This window comes from Vigna radiata, chromosome 4 (assembly GCF_000741045.1).
Source record: "Vigna radiata var. radiata cultivar VC1973A chromosome 4, Vradiata_ver6, whole genome shotgun sequence".
NCBI lineage: Eukaryota > Viridiplantae > Streptophyta > Magnoliopsida > Fabales > Fabaceae > Vigna > Vigna radiata.
The window spans coordinates 7,173,962-7,190,096 of NC_028354.1; the positions used below are offsets into that span (position 1 = coordinate 7,173,962).

At 30.7% G+C, this 16,135-nt stretch overlaps 2 protein-coding genes across 5 annotated transcripts; one reads left to right on the forward strand and one right to left on the reverse strand.

The window, feature by feature from the left end:
• Nucleotides 1-1,139: 1,139 nt before the first annotated feature.
• On the forward strand, nt 1,140-3,443 carry LOC106758300 (ABSCISIC ACID-INSENSITIVE 5-like protein 1). Of its 2 annotated transcripts, none has more exons than XM_022779735.1 (5): nt 1,140-1,291; nt 1,634-2,501; nt 2,686-2,757; nt 2,864-2,914; nt 3,119-3,443. In XM_022779735.1, exons 1-5 carry the CDS (start codon nt 1,146-1,148, stop codon nt 3,203-3,205), a joined length of 1,224 nt encoding a protein of 407 aa, XP_022635456.1. In that variant the 5' UTR covers nt 1,140-1,145; the 3' UTR covers nt 3,206-3,443. The 2 variants fall into 2 exon arrangements, with proteins under 2 accessions (XP_022635456.1, XP_014496722.2); XM_014641236.2 differs by having other exon boundaries at nt 2,864-2,893.
• Nucleotides 3,444-8,736: 5,293 nt separating this feature from the next.
• On the reverse strand, nt 8,737-15,662 carry LOC106758573 (transcription factor TGA9). Of its 3 annotated transcripts, XM_014641492.2 has the most exons (13): nt 15,215-15,662; nt 14,963-15,118; nt 14,715-14,803; nt 14,253-14,329; nt 13,806-14,036; nt 12,748-12,792; nt 12,590-12,649; nt 12,385-12,462; nt 12,255-12,300; nt 11,111-11,385; nt 10,377-10,598; nt 9,205-9,347; nt 8,737-9,068 (listed from the first exon to the last, which is right to left on the reverse strand). In XM_014641492.2, exons 2-13 carry the CDS (start codon nt 15,073-15,075, stop codon nt 8,981-8,983), a joined length of 1,467 nt encoding a protein of 488 aa, XP_014496978.1. In that variant the 5' UTR covers nt 15,076-15,118; nt 15,215-15,662; the 3' UTR covers nt 8,737-8,980. The 3 variants fall into 3 exon arrangements, with proteins under 3 accessions (XP_014496978.1, XP_022635457.1, XP_022635458.1); XM_022779736.1 differs by lacking the exons at nt 14,715-14,803; nt 14,963-15,118; nt 15,215-15,662 and adding an exon at nt 14,446-14,686; XM_022779737.1 differs by lacking the exons at nt 13,806-14,036; nt 14,253-14,329; nt 14,715-14,803; nt 14,963-15,118; nt 15,215-15,662 and adding an exon at nt 13,085-13,762.
• Nucleotides 15,663-16,135: the final 473 nt, after the last annotated feature.

Sequence of the window (16,135 nt, forward strand, 5' to 3'; positions counted from 1 at the left end):
GTACTTTATATTAAGCAAAGAAACTTGATCAAAGATATTAATTTTTAATATTTTTTAATTTGTAAGATAAAATGTAATATTTATAAAAGAAACTGTTTGTAATGATCACAGTTTAACAATTATGATTTCATAATTAGGTAACTGTTATAATTACAGTAATATGAAAGATCCCATCACATAATTATTTTCAAAGATCAATACCACACATCTTTCAGCAACACTGTCCATCACATTTGCATTTATTTTGTAATAAGAAAGAATTCTTATGGGTTAAATACGTTTTTAGTCCTTATATGGAGGATTTTGGTTTTAGTCTATTTTCAAACTAAGGTACAATTTAGTCTTTTAACTTTAGAAAATTCTGGTTTTAGTCATTTTTACCAAATTTTTTTAACTTTATTTGTTGTTACAAACGCGTTTCTCAGTTAACATTGAAGCAAAAATGTGTCAAATATTATAAAGAATCCAAATGCTATAATGAAACGTGTTTGAAACAACAAATAAAGTTAAAAAAATTTAGTAAAAATGACTAAAATCAGAGTTTTCTAAAGTTTAAGGACTAAATTGTACCTTAGTTTGAAAATGGACTAAAACCAAAACATAAAAACATATTTAACCCTATTCTTATTCTTCTAAAATGAAAATTAATTACTTTTTGTCATTAATATTACACAGCAATAATTAGTTTTATGAATGAATAAAAGGTTAACATCATACTTTTAAATAACACCCACTAGTACCGTAATTTATTTATATTGTAAAAATTAAAATAGAATCAAATCATCTATGAAAATTAATTATACCAAAAAAATGTATGCAAAGGAAAAAAGGGTTGGTTCCATGATTTTAATTTACTTTTCCTGCTAAGCAATTGAATAATTAAAGAATTATCTCTGTCTAGAAATAATAGTTGAAATTTTGATTGAAAAATATTGTTGAAATAATAACATTATTTCATTAAATAAGAAATAATAATAGTATTATGATTATGCACCGAACAAGAAACAGGACAAGAAAGATGGAAGAGGTAGATGCTTTAAGATGAAAAAAAGAACTTATGGTAAGGTGAAAACGGTTATAAATGTCACAGAACGTGTGAATGATAAAGTAATGCCAGAAACTGAGTGAAACAATGTTGTTTTAAAATGATACCAATGGCAGTTAAAACCATTTCTTCCCTTCTCTTTAATCTCTTCCTCTCTTTCACCTTCCTCTTCTTCCTTCTATATATTTACACCCCACATCCTTCTCTATTCTCACAATTCAGTCTCTCCCTTCTCTTTGTATTCAGGTACACTTTCTCCTTCAATTTTTCCTCTTCCTACTGCATTACATGCTTTTCTTTCTATTCTTGCCCTTAATCATTTCGATCATACTCAGATGCATCATTGCATGTTGCATGCAACTGGTAAACTCCCAGTTGAGCATATCAATTGCATAATCTGAGTTTTCTGATAAAGGATAAAGATTTTTCTTTATTTATCTTTTGGGGATCTTAGGGTTAGTTAAAGATTCCCACAGATGTGCTGTTTTCAATTTTCCAAGAGTTTAAATCTGATAATCCATCCACAACAGCCAAATTTTTTAATGCATTTCAAGTTTTCTGTCATTTTTTTTACTGATGATTTCTCAGGCTAGAACTGTTTCTTATAGCCCTTTCATATGCACTCATGAATTTCGAACAATCAGAGCAAGAGGTGCCGCTTCAAGACATTGAAGTTGCATTCTATCAACTGAGTCATCAGAACTCAGAAGTCTCACTCCCCGTTGACGAGGAGGTCAGTGACAAGAACGGAAAGAGCGTAGGGTCCATAACCATGGATGAATTCATAGCCAGCATTTGGAACACAGATGAGTTCCAACTTAACCCTCCTCTACCCGTCTACGAGGAAGCTGAAAAGAACAACAACGTTGCACCAGAACCCACCATTCCTCAGCCAGGCTCATTCCCTGTCCCTCCCCCAATTTGCAACAAAACTACGGATGAAGTTTGGTCTCAGATCCAGAAAAGCCAACCACAACAAAATGAAGCTGAAGCTGAAGCTGATGCTGATGACAGCCTTGCTAGTGATGAAACAATCCAAAAGGAACCCACATTTGGAGAAATGACTTTGGAGGATTTCCTAATAAAAGCTGGGGTTGTCACTGAATCAACACTGTTCACCACTATATTACCTCAGAATCATTTCGCTAACATTCCAACCAATATTCCATTTAATGCAAGCTATATATTAATTGGAACTACTGGACCTAATATCCCCTGTGCTAGATTTGAACCACATCAAATGCTGCCACCGAATAACCACTTTGTTGTGAGGAATTTCACTGCTACAAATGTTGCTGTGGAGAATAATGCTCGAAACGTAGCAGAATCAAGTGGCAACAATGGCAAGGGTAAGAAAAGGATCATTAATGGTCCTCCCGAAGTGGTAATAGAGAGAAGGCAGCGCAGAATGCTGAAGAATCGAGAATCAGCAGCACGATCTCGTGCAAGAAGACAGGTTTTTTTTCTCATCATAACATTCTCTTTGTTATATATACATCAGATTCATATACATCAGATTCATATACATCAGATTCATTCTGACCATGTCTTTTTAGATATGGTTTGCTAGTTAACATGCAAAATCTTCTGATGATGCATTCAAGGTCCTTTCCCTAATATGTTAAAATCTTCTGATGCAGGCATATACTGTGGAGCTTGAAGCAGAGCTGAATAATCTGAAAAATGAGAACGAAGAGCTTAAGAATATGCTGGTAGGAAATATTGAAATTGAGGGTTCTTATTTTTTTTTTCCTTTCTTATAATTATTTATGATTTTTGGTGTTTAACACATTTTACATTCATCCACATCTGCAACAGGCTGAAGATGAACGCAAGAGACTACAAGTAGTAAGTGATTATGTCTCAAATGTAATTACTGTTATGTATTCTAAGTTAATGTTTTAACAATCATTATTAATATGATGTTTAAGATAATTATTGTAAATTTTAAAAAGTTGCAATAACTGATAAGCTTGTAATTGAATGACAGTTTTTGAGTTAGTCTATTTTCTGAATACATATTGCAGGTTTACTGAATTATAATCTCTGAATAATTATAATATTTTGATGCAGTTAATTCAGAGACAGGCCCCAACAACGGTTCAAATGAGGAATGAGAAAAAGAGGAAATTGAAGAGGCCTCTGAGTGCATCCTGGTGAGTAGCATCCTGGTGAAGAAGCTTCAACGGCAGGCATTAGAAGATGAACATATGCACGTTGTGAGAAAAGGAAATAAAGTGTATGTGTTATCTACGATGCACCTGAACCGTTTATCAAGAGGAGAAGAAAATAAGAGTTATGAATATTATCACTACTATGTTGCTTTTGTTTCTTTGTTTCAATTTCAATTTCCTGGTTTGTAATAAAAGCTTTTGCGAGTACTTTATATTATATTAAGTGTGGTTTATTTTGCAAGATTTGTATTAGCCTTTTCATATTTTTGCAAGTTTATATTGTTCTAGTAATTTCTTTATCATTAAAAGGAAACTATGGCATATAATAAATGATGTATTAAAGGGCTATAAAATTGTAAAAGCACAAATTGCAAATTCTCATTTTCAATACCATGGAAATGATTCAATTTTCTTAAAGAAAATAACATATTGTAATAATAAAATGTGTGTCAGACATGTTTAACCTTATCATTATTAAGAAGATAAATGAAACATGTCATTACATAATTCTGTTTTCTGACTCATTCTTGGATTCTGAGTCACTGTTCAGAAATTATTATATGATTTTGTTTCATGGTTCTGAGTCACTGTTCAGAAATTATTATATGATTTTGTTTTATGGTTGAGTCTTAGATTGTGTGTCACTGTTCACAAGTTATTATATAATTTTGTTTTCTGATTCAGTCTTGGATTATGTGTCACTGTTCAGAAATTATTATATGATTTTGTTTCATGGTTCTGAGTCACTGCTCAGAAATTATTATATGATTTTGTTTTATGGTTCAGTCTTGGATTGTGTGTCACTGTTCATAAGTTATTATATAATTTTGTTTTCTGATTCAGTCTTGGATTATGTCACTGTTCAGAAATTATTATATAATTTTGTTTTCTGATTCAGTCTTGGATTGTGTATCATTGTTCATAAGTTATTACATAATTTGTTTTCCGGATTCATTCTTGGATTGTGTGTCATTGTTCACAAGTTATTACATAATTTTGTTTTCGGATTCACTCTTGAATTGTGTGTCATTGTTTAAAAGTTATTACATAATTTTCTTTTCTTATTAAATCTTGGATTATGTGTCATTGTTCAGAAGTTATTACATAATTTTCTTTTCTTATTTAATCTAGGATTGTGTCACTATTCCGAAGTTATTACATAATTTTGTTTTCTTATTCAGTCTTGAATTATGTGTCATTGTTCAGAAGTTAGTATATAATTTTGTTTTCTGATTCAGTATTGGATTGTGTGTCACTGTTCAGAAGTTATTACATAATTTTGTTTTCTGATTCAGTCTTTGATTGTGTTACTATTTAGAAGTTATTATATAATTTTTTTCTCTGATTCAGTCTAGGATTGTGTGTCGCTTTTTAGAAGTTATATGAAATAATTGGGGTTTTTGGTTTAGTCTTTGATTGTGCTAAAAAATTAGATATGATATAGATTAAACAATTTTGTTTTTCAAATCAATATTTGATGTAATATTAGGCAATTTTGTTTTATTATTTAGTTTTGGATTGTGTTGTGGTAATTTTGTGTCATTAACTAATTTTTGTTTTTGGTCATTTTGAATTATGTGACATATTGTTCAGAAGTTAAAAGTAACATAACATTAGACAATTTTGTTTTGGTCATTTTGTGTGATTAAGTAATTATACTTCTTGGTTTAGTTAGATATAACATAAAGTTAGACATTTTTTTTAGTATGATGATTAGTTAATTAATTAATTAATTAATTAATTAATAGATATCCACTGTAAAGATGGATTTGGAAAATAGTTAAACTTTAAATAACTGAAATTTGGCCTAATAATAAATTAAATCGTTGATTAAATAAAAAAGAAAAATCTCTAACTTTACTTAGAACTCTTCTGCATGAACGGTGCATGAGTTCGGTTCGTCTACGTTAACCGTTATTTGTTTTTATTCGAATTCGAATATGCGTGTGATTGTTTTTATTCGAATATGCATGTGCGATGTGCGTCCACAGCCCTAATTCACACGTAGATATTATCATGCATGCCCGTACAAATTTTACGTACAGTATAATACTTTTTCTATATATATATGTTATTTAATTTATAACTAATTATATATTTCTAACCAGAATAGTAATACTTTTACTCCAGGAGAGAGAGAGAGATTACAGAGATGAATTTTCACTATAAAAATATTAAACAATAAATTTATGCAACAGCTTTTAAACATTTAACTATTAAGTAATATATATGATTAAACAATTCATATAACTTTCTTTCTAACCTTCCCTTATCTTTATCTTTTATTCAATCACTTCATTTTTAATTAATGGTTCATTATAAATTAAAAAGGAATGTAACTTATGGTTTAGGAGTTTCAGTTACAGTTTAAAAGAAACCCATGTAACTAAATTAATCTAGTTGATTAGATTGGGATAAACTAATTGTAGAGATTAATATATCTATTTATATATATGACAGAAACAGAGCAGAGCTCATGTTCTCTGTGTATAACTTATTGGATTAGTTTTGTATCCTTAACAAGGAAGGTTTAATATATAACTTATTTGCAAAACAAGGAGTGTTTAACCTTAAAATATTGTTTTATCCTTTAAAATTGGTTAAATAGTAATCAAGATTAATTGGAAAGAGATAACTTTGGTGTTCCATAAACTCTGTTTCTTTAATTGTTTTTTCTTTCAATTGAATTCTTCAAGTTAATAAAATATTGCCTAACTAAGGGGTACATTGACACAGGTTTTTTTTCTCTTCATTGTCATGTATTAATATAATTTATACTCTTAAATTTTATTCTTACTAAATTTAAACAGAAAATTAAAAAAATAGATATGTTAAAAATATAATTAGCTTATTTTCTTATAAGGATAAAAAATAAAAAGAAAGGTAATATTTTTTATTAAAAGTGTTTAACAGAAAATAAAATATGTGAGTGTATCATATTTATAAACCACTTTCACTTGTACTTATATATTAAGGGTAAAGCAGGATTGTGGTTGAATAATAAGTATATATTGTATTTAAGAGAAATTGTGGCAAGTACACTACTGAACAAATAATGTACAATTTTTTTAATGAAGAGTCTAGTTTTTTCTTTTAGTTGTTTTCATGAATTTTTTATAAGTTTAATTATAAGCTATAGTTTAATATTTTGACAAAAAAAAAAAAGTACTCCCATCATAGAGAAAACATGTATTTACTTTATATTTACCTTTTAATTTATTTTACATATTTTTTAGTCCAACACAATAAGTAAAAGTTTCAAAATAAAATATTAAATGAAATACATATAATTATACATTTAGAGATTAAATTTAAAGGAAAAGTAAGGAATAAAAAATTACAATAAAGTATAATATTTGATTATTTGTAGTTAATATTTAATATAGTTTTCAGAATTTTAAATTTTTTTACATATGTATTATTATAAATTATTTGAGAATTTTTTATACTCATTTAAACAATTATAAGAAAATTGTATACGTGTGATAAAATTTTAAAAATAGCATTAAAATTAATATAAAAAATAATTTTCCTAAAAATATTTTAACCATAATAATAACATCTATCACATGTTCAATTAAAGATGTCATATTTAAGTGAAAATAATACTTTATTTCTTTTTTAGGATATATATGCCTGTAAAAGTTGTTATTCACACTTGTATATGTAGTCAATTGTATTGTATATTTAAATGAAAGTAGAATTTGTAAAACTTTGAAAATTATAATATATATGGGTTTGTTAACGCGCGTACGCTTATTTTTCAGTTAGTATATTTTAACAATATGTATCAGATTATAGTAGACAAAAATACCCTCATATATTATGGATTCTAAGTTTTAAAGTCAATGATATTTAAATAATTTTCATTCTCAAAACTAAAAAAAAAACCCTGAAACCCTTAGTCACCTCTCTCATTCCTCTGAATCCTTTCTCTTTCATCTCTCTCATTCCAACATTTTCTCTGTCATCATTCTATGGTAGGTCCAACTAAAAAAATTTAGAAATATTCGTCGTTAAACAATTTACCTTTGTAAATAGTTGAGTCATTGACATATTCGCCTTCAGGCAAAGGTTCATTCAAGATCTCTTCAATTTCAACATCTTCACTAACCTCTTTAATTTCATCATCTGCAGATGCTGAATCGTCATCTCTTAAAAAACCTCCAAGCCAACTACCAATTCCTTTTGATGTCATTATGCTTGTGTGAAAATTAGATAAAATTAGACAAGACAAAAATTATAAAATGAAAACTCATTATAAAATCATTTTTTTGTAAGAAATTGTTTAATAGCGAGTGTTTCTGATTTTTTCCAGACGAATTACCAATTCTTTCATATGTCATTATGTTTGTTAAAATTAGATAAAATTAGATAAGACAAAAATTATAAAATGAAAACTCATCGTAAAATCATTTTTTTTTTGTAAGAAATTGCTTAGGAGTTAGTGTTTCTAATTATTTTTAATTGGAGTTATAATTGAGATCACAGAGAAAAAAGGTTGAAGTGAGAGAGATGAAAGAGAATTACATTTAAAGTATTTATGTATTGAGGAAGTAGAGCAATCAATATAGTGTTTTTCATTATCATTAACAATGAAAATCTAAAGATTAAGCTGACATTGACATTACCTTCTTGTTACTTTATTATCAAACATAAATCTGTAATTACTATTGCCATTTAAGTTAAATATATTATGTATATTATTAATGACCATTAAAACTTTACATAAGTGATGTTTTTTACCAGTTAAAATCCTAGGAAACAATTTGACATGTCAGTTAAACTTTGTATGAAAAACTTAATTTATAATTAAATAATAATAATAATAAAAATAATATAGTGATGATGATGATGATATTGAAGTTTTGTCTGTTCCTTATAGTTTTACAGAGTGTATTGTGATAAATCTGACATTTATATCTTTTAGAAGAGGAAGTTATTGAAAGAATGAATACAGATCTGTTTAAAAGAAATAATGATATTAGTATATATATGCTGTCTGATAGTGAAGGGGATTCATAATAGAGTGTAAGTTACATGCAATTCTCTCTATCACACTCAGACCATTTTTCATAAAATCCAAATCTATGATCAGAAGCAAAAAAACAAAAACAACCCTCTTCATTTTTTCCCTCCACTTTCTTTCTTTTTCTCTCTTTTGCATTGATAAACTAAACCTAAATTGCAACCACTTCATACCAATCAAAATAAAGCACTTAAAGAACATAAAAACAACCCTTTTCCTTTTTAGATACCAAATTCTGCAATGAGCCACCTTAATAAGACAATATCTTCTTCTTTACTCATATACCTTTTTTTTACCTTTTCATTTTCCACTCATAAATGCAACTCAACAACCTCTTCTTTCTTTCTCTCATTTCTCTCCTCTTCAATTATATATTTTTCTAAACTCACCTATTTATATATAGATATATTACATGTTACAAAAATAAGTAATACCTAACTAGGCATATATATATATATATATATATATAGTGGATGCCAACATGCACCTTCTCATAAACTGCAATTTTTTTTTTCTATTTCCCTTTCAGCTAAAGTAGGAGCTTTTTCTCATCTTGCATGCACATAAAAGCTAAATTTTTACATTTACAAACATAGAAACACTAGGGAGCGTAGAAGATTGAAAAGAAAAATAAATAAACATTTTTTTTTTTGAAGAAGAAGACATAAAAGCAGCCCAACCACATATAACAAGCTTCTTAACTTTCATGCTAATGGATTTTAATTACATCTCTCAGAAAGTCGAGAAATGATTCTGAGAATGTTGGACCACTTGCATTTCTGTTGTTGTTTGGCATGAGTTATCATCACCGATCAAGGTCCTGTTTCAGTATTCCAAGAGAAAATTGTTACGAAGTATGTATAAGAGATATATATAAACTTAAAAAATAAAAAATAAAAAGACATTAAAGAAAAAGAACATCATTTGAAATTGTAAGAGAATTGTGAATAGCTTACTCTCGTGGTCTTGATGCCCAGAGAGAACTAAGGGCTCGAAGACGTCCATAGTATTCTCCAATGACAATGAAGCATCGTGCTGCTTGACGAACTGTGAGTAATCGACATAACTGATGAAGAGTTTGTTGCCTCAAATTATCAGCCTTCAATTCATAAATAAAAAACATCAACCCTTTATGGAGTTAATAATCAACAAATTAACAACTAATATTAAATTCAAATAAAAACATTATTAAATGTTGGTTAGTTTGGTTAATCAATAAATTTCATTGACAGTCACTAATCATTGAATAAAGTAGTATAATTTGTTTTCTGCTACAACCCTGCAATTTAATAAATTAGAAATCACAGTGACATTGTCTTTTTAAAATGGTAATGATGATAATTCTATCAAGTTTTCTTTTTCAATGTAGCCATCGTTTTCTAAAACCAACTTCTGACTGAGACATTTAAAATGGAAAAACTACATCAGATGCATAAAAAAGAAGGTTCTAACTCACAAGAAAACGAAACAATATACTTAGAGAGACGTGATGACCGAGAAGTTAAGATAATTTAAGTAATATAGCTAGTTATCTATGTGTGTGTATATATATATATAATTAAGCAAAAAAATCATATTAAATGAAAGTAACATATGCAGAAAATAGATGGAATTAATTATTCTCAAGTTCAAACAAATAAAGTGATGATGAAAAGAATATTAGCTATGATAAACAGCAGAATGTGAGGCCTAAAATAAGCAAAAGAAATATATGGACTAGAAAGAAAGTAGCATTTCAACCGTTGCTAACTAATCATGGACTCATTTCTTTATTTATGTAGAAACAGTTAAAAGCGTAATAAAGTGTCATAACTATCCTAGAAATCTTTTCCAAAAGTCAAAAGAAGGTAAAAGATGCAATTAACATGGTTTCCATTTTCAACTAGCAAGTTTATAAGCCAATAGGCATCTAAACCATAAAAATTAGAATGAAAAAGTCACACATTCAAATTAAATTTTGACAAAAACCACAGAAAATCATTAGTTAAACAGAACCTGAAGAAAAAAGAAAAACTTGACAAACCAAATCTGTTAAAAAAGAAAACTTGTAACTCATTTTCTAATACATTTCTTTACTGTCTTCAGTGTTACTGATTAAAATGTGTATGCAATTTAAAGTTTGTTTTACCTGACGAACAAATCCTTCAAGATTGGCTAGTTTGCTCATGGCAACGACCATTTGTTGCACACCATCAACAACTGGGCCTCCAGCAATGGTGTCCACAAGAGATTGCTGCAACTGTTCAAGGCCCTGAGAGAGTGCTTCTTCTGCTTGCTGTGAGGAATGTCTCAGGCCATACATCCCCATTATCTGTTGCTCAGCTAGTGGCTCCAATTGTTGTATCAGCATCTGACCAAAACAACAACAACATCAATAATAATAATAATATTAATAATAATAATAATACAGTATTATCCTATGTGTCTGTCTTGGATACATTACAGTGCTTAAGAAATTAAGAATTATAATATTTGATGAGTCATGGTAATGGTAATTAGTAAGATTAGTAATTGTTGGCTGCAAATTTCCCTACGACATTGGAACAGTTATTCACTGGAACAACCACTGACATGGGACAAATTACTAATAACAGTAAAGCAATGCTGTTACCGAAAAAGTTGTTTATCTCGTTCTCCAAAAAACTGATATTCTCAATTTCCAAAATCAAAAGAAAACGACTCACCCTTGAGACTTGGAGTGACCAAATAAATTAGCATGTTCCTTGTCTATATCATTAATTATCTTTACTACATTAAGCAATATGGATTCCACAAGCTTTGCACTTTGTCATCACCGATATGAATATTGTTTTAATACTGATTTTTTTCTTTATGCAGTGGATGTATAGTGAGTGCACTCACCGTGATGAGATCAGAGGGTCTAAAACCACCAATCCAGAGGAAGCAACGTTCAGCTTGGGAAGTCCACATGCCATTGATAAGGTGGAACACATCTGATTTAGCAGCCACACCCTTGAGCCTGAAAATCTCATCATAGTGGGAGAGATATCCATCCACCATCACTCTCATATCACTATCTGATAAGGGTACTTGCAACCCGTTCCGAAGCTCCCCCATTAGCCTGTGGTCTTCTTCTAACCATCTTCCATATTCCATGTCAAACATTGCGGCTCCCGCTGCATAACAAAACCATATTATTCTTATTTATCATTACTTAATCAATAATTGCTGTGGTTGATTATATCAGTATATATATATATATATATATATATATATATATATATATATATATATATATATATATATATATATATATATATATATATATATATATATATNATATATATATATATATATATATATATATATATATATATATATATATATATATATATATATATATATATATATATATATATATATATATTAAATTGCAATATAATATATATGTGGTGCTGGTTCAAATCTGAGTATTACTTTCTTGTATTGTTCTTATATATTTTATACATATGTTACTTGTTAATAGTGGTACTATATTTTTTACTGTTAAAATGTTGGTTGATTTGGTGACCAGTTGAATGTGACCACTAATGAAACACTCAGCACTATTTTATTTCCTTGCATAGATAAATTGATTAATCATATTATGTAGTGCATTTCCTTTTCATTAGAAAGTGTGATTCTATTTATAATGATTTAAAACTATTATATTGTCTGTTATCAGCTTTTTACTCTTAAAACCGTATTATTTTACCTTAAGTCGAAAAGAGCAGTATCAGAATGGAATAATTCTCTTCTCTGAAAAGCCGAAGCGCATAAAGTGGCTTTCGTAGTTTATATAATATGTTATGAAAAGGTCGTACGTCTAGGCACAGAATATATTTATCAAATTCAAACATTGGCCTTTTGATTTTATTATTCAAACACGAATTATCTAGCCACAGATTCTGGTCAAATGCAGATATTTCAATAGGCCTTTTTATCTTTCTCAGTTTGAGGAATTAGAAAATGGCACTTCATTTCAAATCAACAAGAGAAAACTCACCAGAGCTTACATTGCTTCCAACACCACCACAATCCACGAACAAGCCCTACAAATTAACAACTCAAATAATAATCATTTAAAGTAGAAAAATTTACATACAAAATAACATTGTAATACATTACTAGAGAACCTGAGAGCGTGCTCTTTGGAGTTCTTGTTCTATCTGGGTAAGCTTTAATCTACTTGATTCTAGCTGCTGCACATAAGCCTGTTCCATACGCAGAAGGAAAATGCAGTAAACTATGTATCTCTTTGGCAGTTGCCACTTTCTGAAATATTATATATGTTCATTTCTCAACAACTAACTGAGTTTGTGCACAATTTGAAGGACACACCTTTTTCCTGAGACGGCTTTTCCTTGCAGCCTCTCTGTTTTGAGCTAAACGTCTTAGTGTCTGAGAACAGCAATAAAATCTTACATTAGATTCTATGTAAAGCCTAATAATGAAAAAATAGTGAGAAAAAGAAAGACTTGGGAAAAGCAGTTAATAACCTTTGCATCAAGTGGTTTCTCTGATGTTGAACCAGCTCCCTTTCTCTGCAAGAGAAAGGATCCAGAAAAGATTATTTAAAAGACATTGATGATTTCAGAAGGGGAAGAAATGAAAATGGTGAGATGCAGAGAAATGTTAATATGCTCAACACAGTGTAGAACTCAGGACTACAAGCCAGAAAAATGTGATCATATTATTAGTAACCAAATAAATGAGGTAGAAAAAGAAGAAACTGTTACATATTACTCAAGTTCATCCCATCTATCTGAGTTTTAGCAAAAACAAAGTGCTAAACTCTTAATCCAAAACAAAAACATGACATATTAGAGTGCTCACTCTGGGAAGCATTTCTGAATCCTGAGGCCCCTTGGGCCATTTCTCTAGAGTCATGCAATCATCAATATGATATGGGTAGCAAAAAGCATCGTTACCATCCATTGTTTTGGTGTAAGCTTTGGTTTAGATTTCGAACTCCAAATTTGACTAATAGATAAGAACCAAAGTTTTCTCTATATTGAGCCAAGTGAGGGGGTCACTTTAATGAGAAACGTTGATAAGTACTGAAAAGATTCTCAATTTGTTTTTTGTTCGTACTTTGTCCACATCCCTCTCAGTATATCTCTATCATATTTCATGTCAGACATTCATCAGAAAATCGTTCAGGAATCAGGAAAACTCTGTGTTCTTTTGATTTTCTGAAAGCTGTTGGGATCTGTGCCTTCTCTGTGAAGATACAAGAGAGAGAGGGAGAGAGAGGAAGAGGAGGGACAGATCAAAACAGTAAAAATAGCATTTAAAAGGCCAACTTTCCCCGAGTTTTGGGGATATGGAAAGAGAGAACTGAGAGATTAACAGTGAAAAACAGTGGTTTAATGACCTTTCTTGAGGCGTAGACCCTATTGAGAGACCAACTGGAGTTTAGTCTCCTGGAAAGACTACTTTATAGGATGGTGAATTAAGATTCAGATAAAAGTTCTCATATTTAGTAAATGATGGTATTTTCAACAAAATTAAGTTTGAGAGACAAAAAAGAAAAGAGACCCTGAATGAGAGAGACCTTTTCTTGTTGTGATTTGGCTGCTGATTGATTCTGTGAAGAGGCTGTTCTTGCGGCATCACTTGCCATATCCTGTTGAAGCTGCTGTCTGTGCTGCAGATGCTGCTGATCAAAAGCCTGGTGATCTGAAGAAGATGCCTTTTTACTCATGGGAGATTCTGCCTCGAAGGGGGGCTCAGTTTTGCTGGAAAGACCTGAATCAGTGCTTTCCCCTCCTGACTTTGATCCACCCTGTATGTGGAAAGCCACCAAATTGTTTTGATTCAGATATTTGATATCAGAGACGGTGTAGAAGAAATAATATCAAATCACAAGGATGAGGATTTGGAGAATATCATTTTCACAATAAAAGGAATATAAAATATTGAGATTTCTTGAACTTGTAAGCACAAGTAATTAAGCATGTTTAAATAAATGGTCAAAGATGGAGAAGTAGGAGACTAGTACTCTTGGGGTTTGTTGGAATCTCATTGGCCATGAAGGGAACATTTCCAGTGTAGCTGCAGGTCTGGCTGTGAATAAAGCTGCAAGAATCACAAAAGCAAAATCTCAAGAGGATCACCAAACCGAAGGGCTTGAAGATTACCAAAATAAAGACCATAGGACTTTCAATTATAACAACAAAAAAAGGCAGAGGAACCTAATCCAACTTTTCATCAGTTATGGAGTCAGTAAATCATGCAAAGAGGTCAGTTTCTAAGATTGTAACCCCACGCCATCCAAGTCTATTGTCTCAGAATCATTATTGTATCGGAAATGGTAAACCCCTCACTGCGCATTCTTTAGACATATTCAAACATCTTATCCTTCACCCCCCAACACCTCTTTTTTCTCCATGCTTTTGGAAAGAGTTGGTTATGCTTATCAAACGTCAGAGAAAAAGCATCACTGATCAAAACGGAAACATACATGCTTTGTCATCATCATTTCTACTCTTGACTCCATGCAGAACAATTGCTTCCTCCAGCTCCCCAAAATCAAAAGCAGATCCTTGATTGCTAAGAAACAAAACAAAACAGAACAAAAAAAGTTTCAAATCAAACTAACCAATCATATCGGTAAAATGAATTCAAGTATGAATCACCATAAATATAATACTCCTTAAGAATTCAGCTATGCCTGAAAACTCAAAGGATGATGATATTATTGAAGAATACATTAAGTTTGATACTGGAGTAGTGTTTATTCCATGAAGCACTCCATAAGGGATGTGGTGGCTTGAAGGTCCCGACTCAGACAAACCGAGTTCTCCTATTCTGTGGCTCGCCATGCAAACTTTTCTTTTCTCAGACCATTATCATCTTCCTCAGAAGCTGAAACATTGTCGTGATTCAAATTGAATTTACATGAAAAAAAAGGCGGTGTTGCTCAGACATGAATACATATGGTGTGATGTGCTTAATGTTTACCTTAGCTCTGTATGTGTGTGTTTTGGATAAAAAAGAGTCTAAATTGAGAAGGTGGTAGAGAAGGGAAAGATCAAGGCTTTCTTGTCAAAATAATATCTAATCTATATGTTGTAAGTTGGCACAAGAGGGTCCAGTCTTTTTCTCAGATATGATCCTCTTTGCAACTTTTTATCTTTCATGGGGTGTCTCTATCTCTTTCTTTTCTCCTTCTCAATGAAGAAACCTGATTGATTAGTCTGTTTGGCTTGCTTTATGGCTGTCCCTGGTTGAAAACATTTGAGATTGAGAAACTCATTCTGTGGTACCCAATATGTTGTCCCAGCAAACTTGTCTCATGCTCTCATTAGAGTTTGGCTCAACCAGAAAATTTGAATAAAACCAAAAAAAAGTAATAAACTTGAAAAGGTGGGGTCTGCTGCAGGAACCCACTAGATCACTGACTCCTACTCCACTCTCTCTCTCTCTCTCTCTCTCTCTTCTAACCGCCTGTGTTTTCTTATTGGTTCAATCCTGTCTCAATGTACTTAAAAGAAATAAGGACTCATGTATTTTTTTTTTTTCATCTGCTATATGAGCACACGATAAATTCATCGAACTCAGAGTATTAGACCAAGTTCAACACAGCAAATTCATTGAACTCATGCATGAGAACAAGTTTTCTTTCCTAATGAAATTTCTCTGTCAAAAGCTAAAGGTGTGTTTTCACTTTCTTATTAACTGTTGGAGTCACTTATTTTAGTCCTACGAATAAAATGAAAACAAAAAAACTGTGTTCATACCAATTCAACCAAAACATTAGAATAATAGTCCACAACCTTAACCACTTTGTGTATTTAATCCAAGTTCTGTCATGGATTTGTTTGGTGTTATCCCCTTTGTTGAGGGGTCAACATCCATTCCCTGTCATCACCTAAACCATGC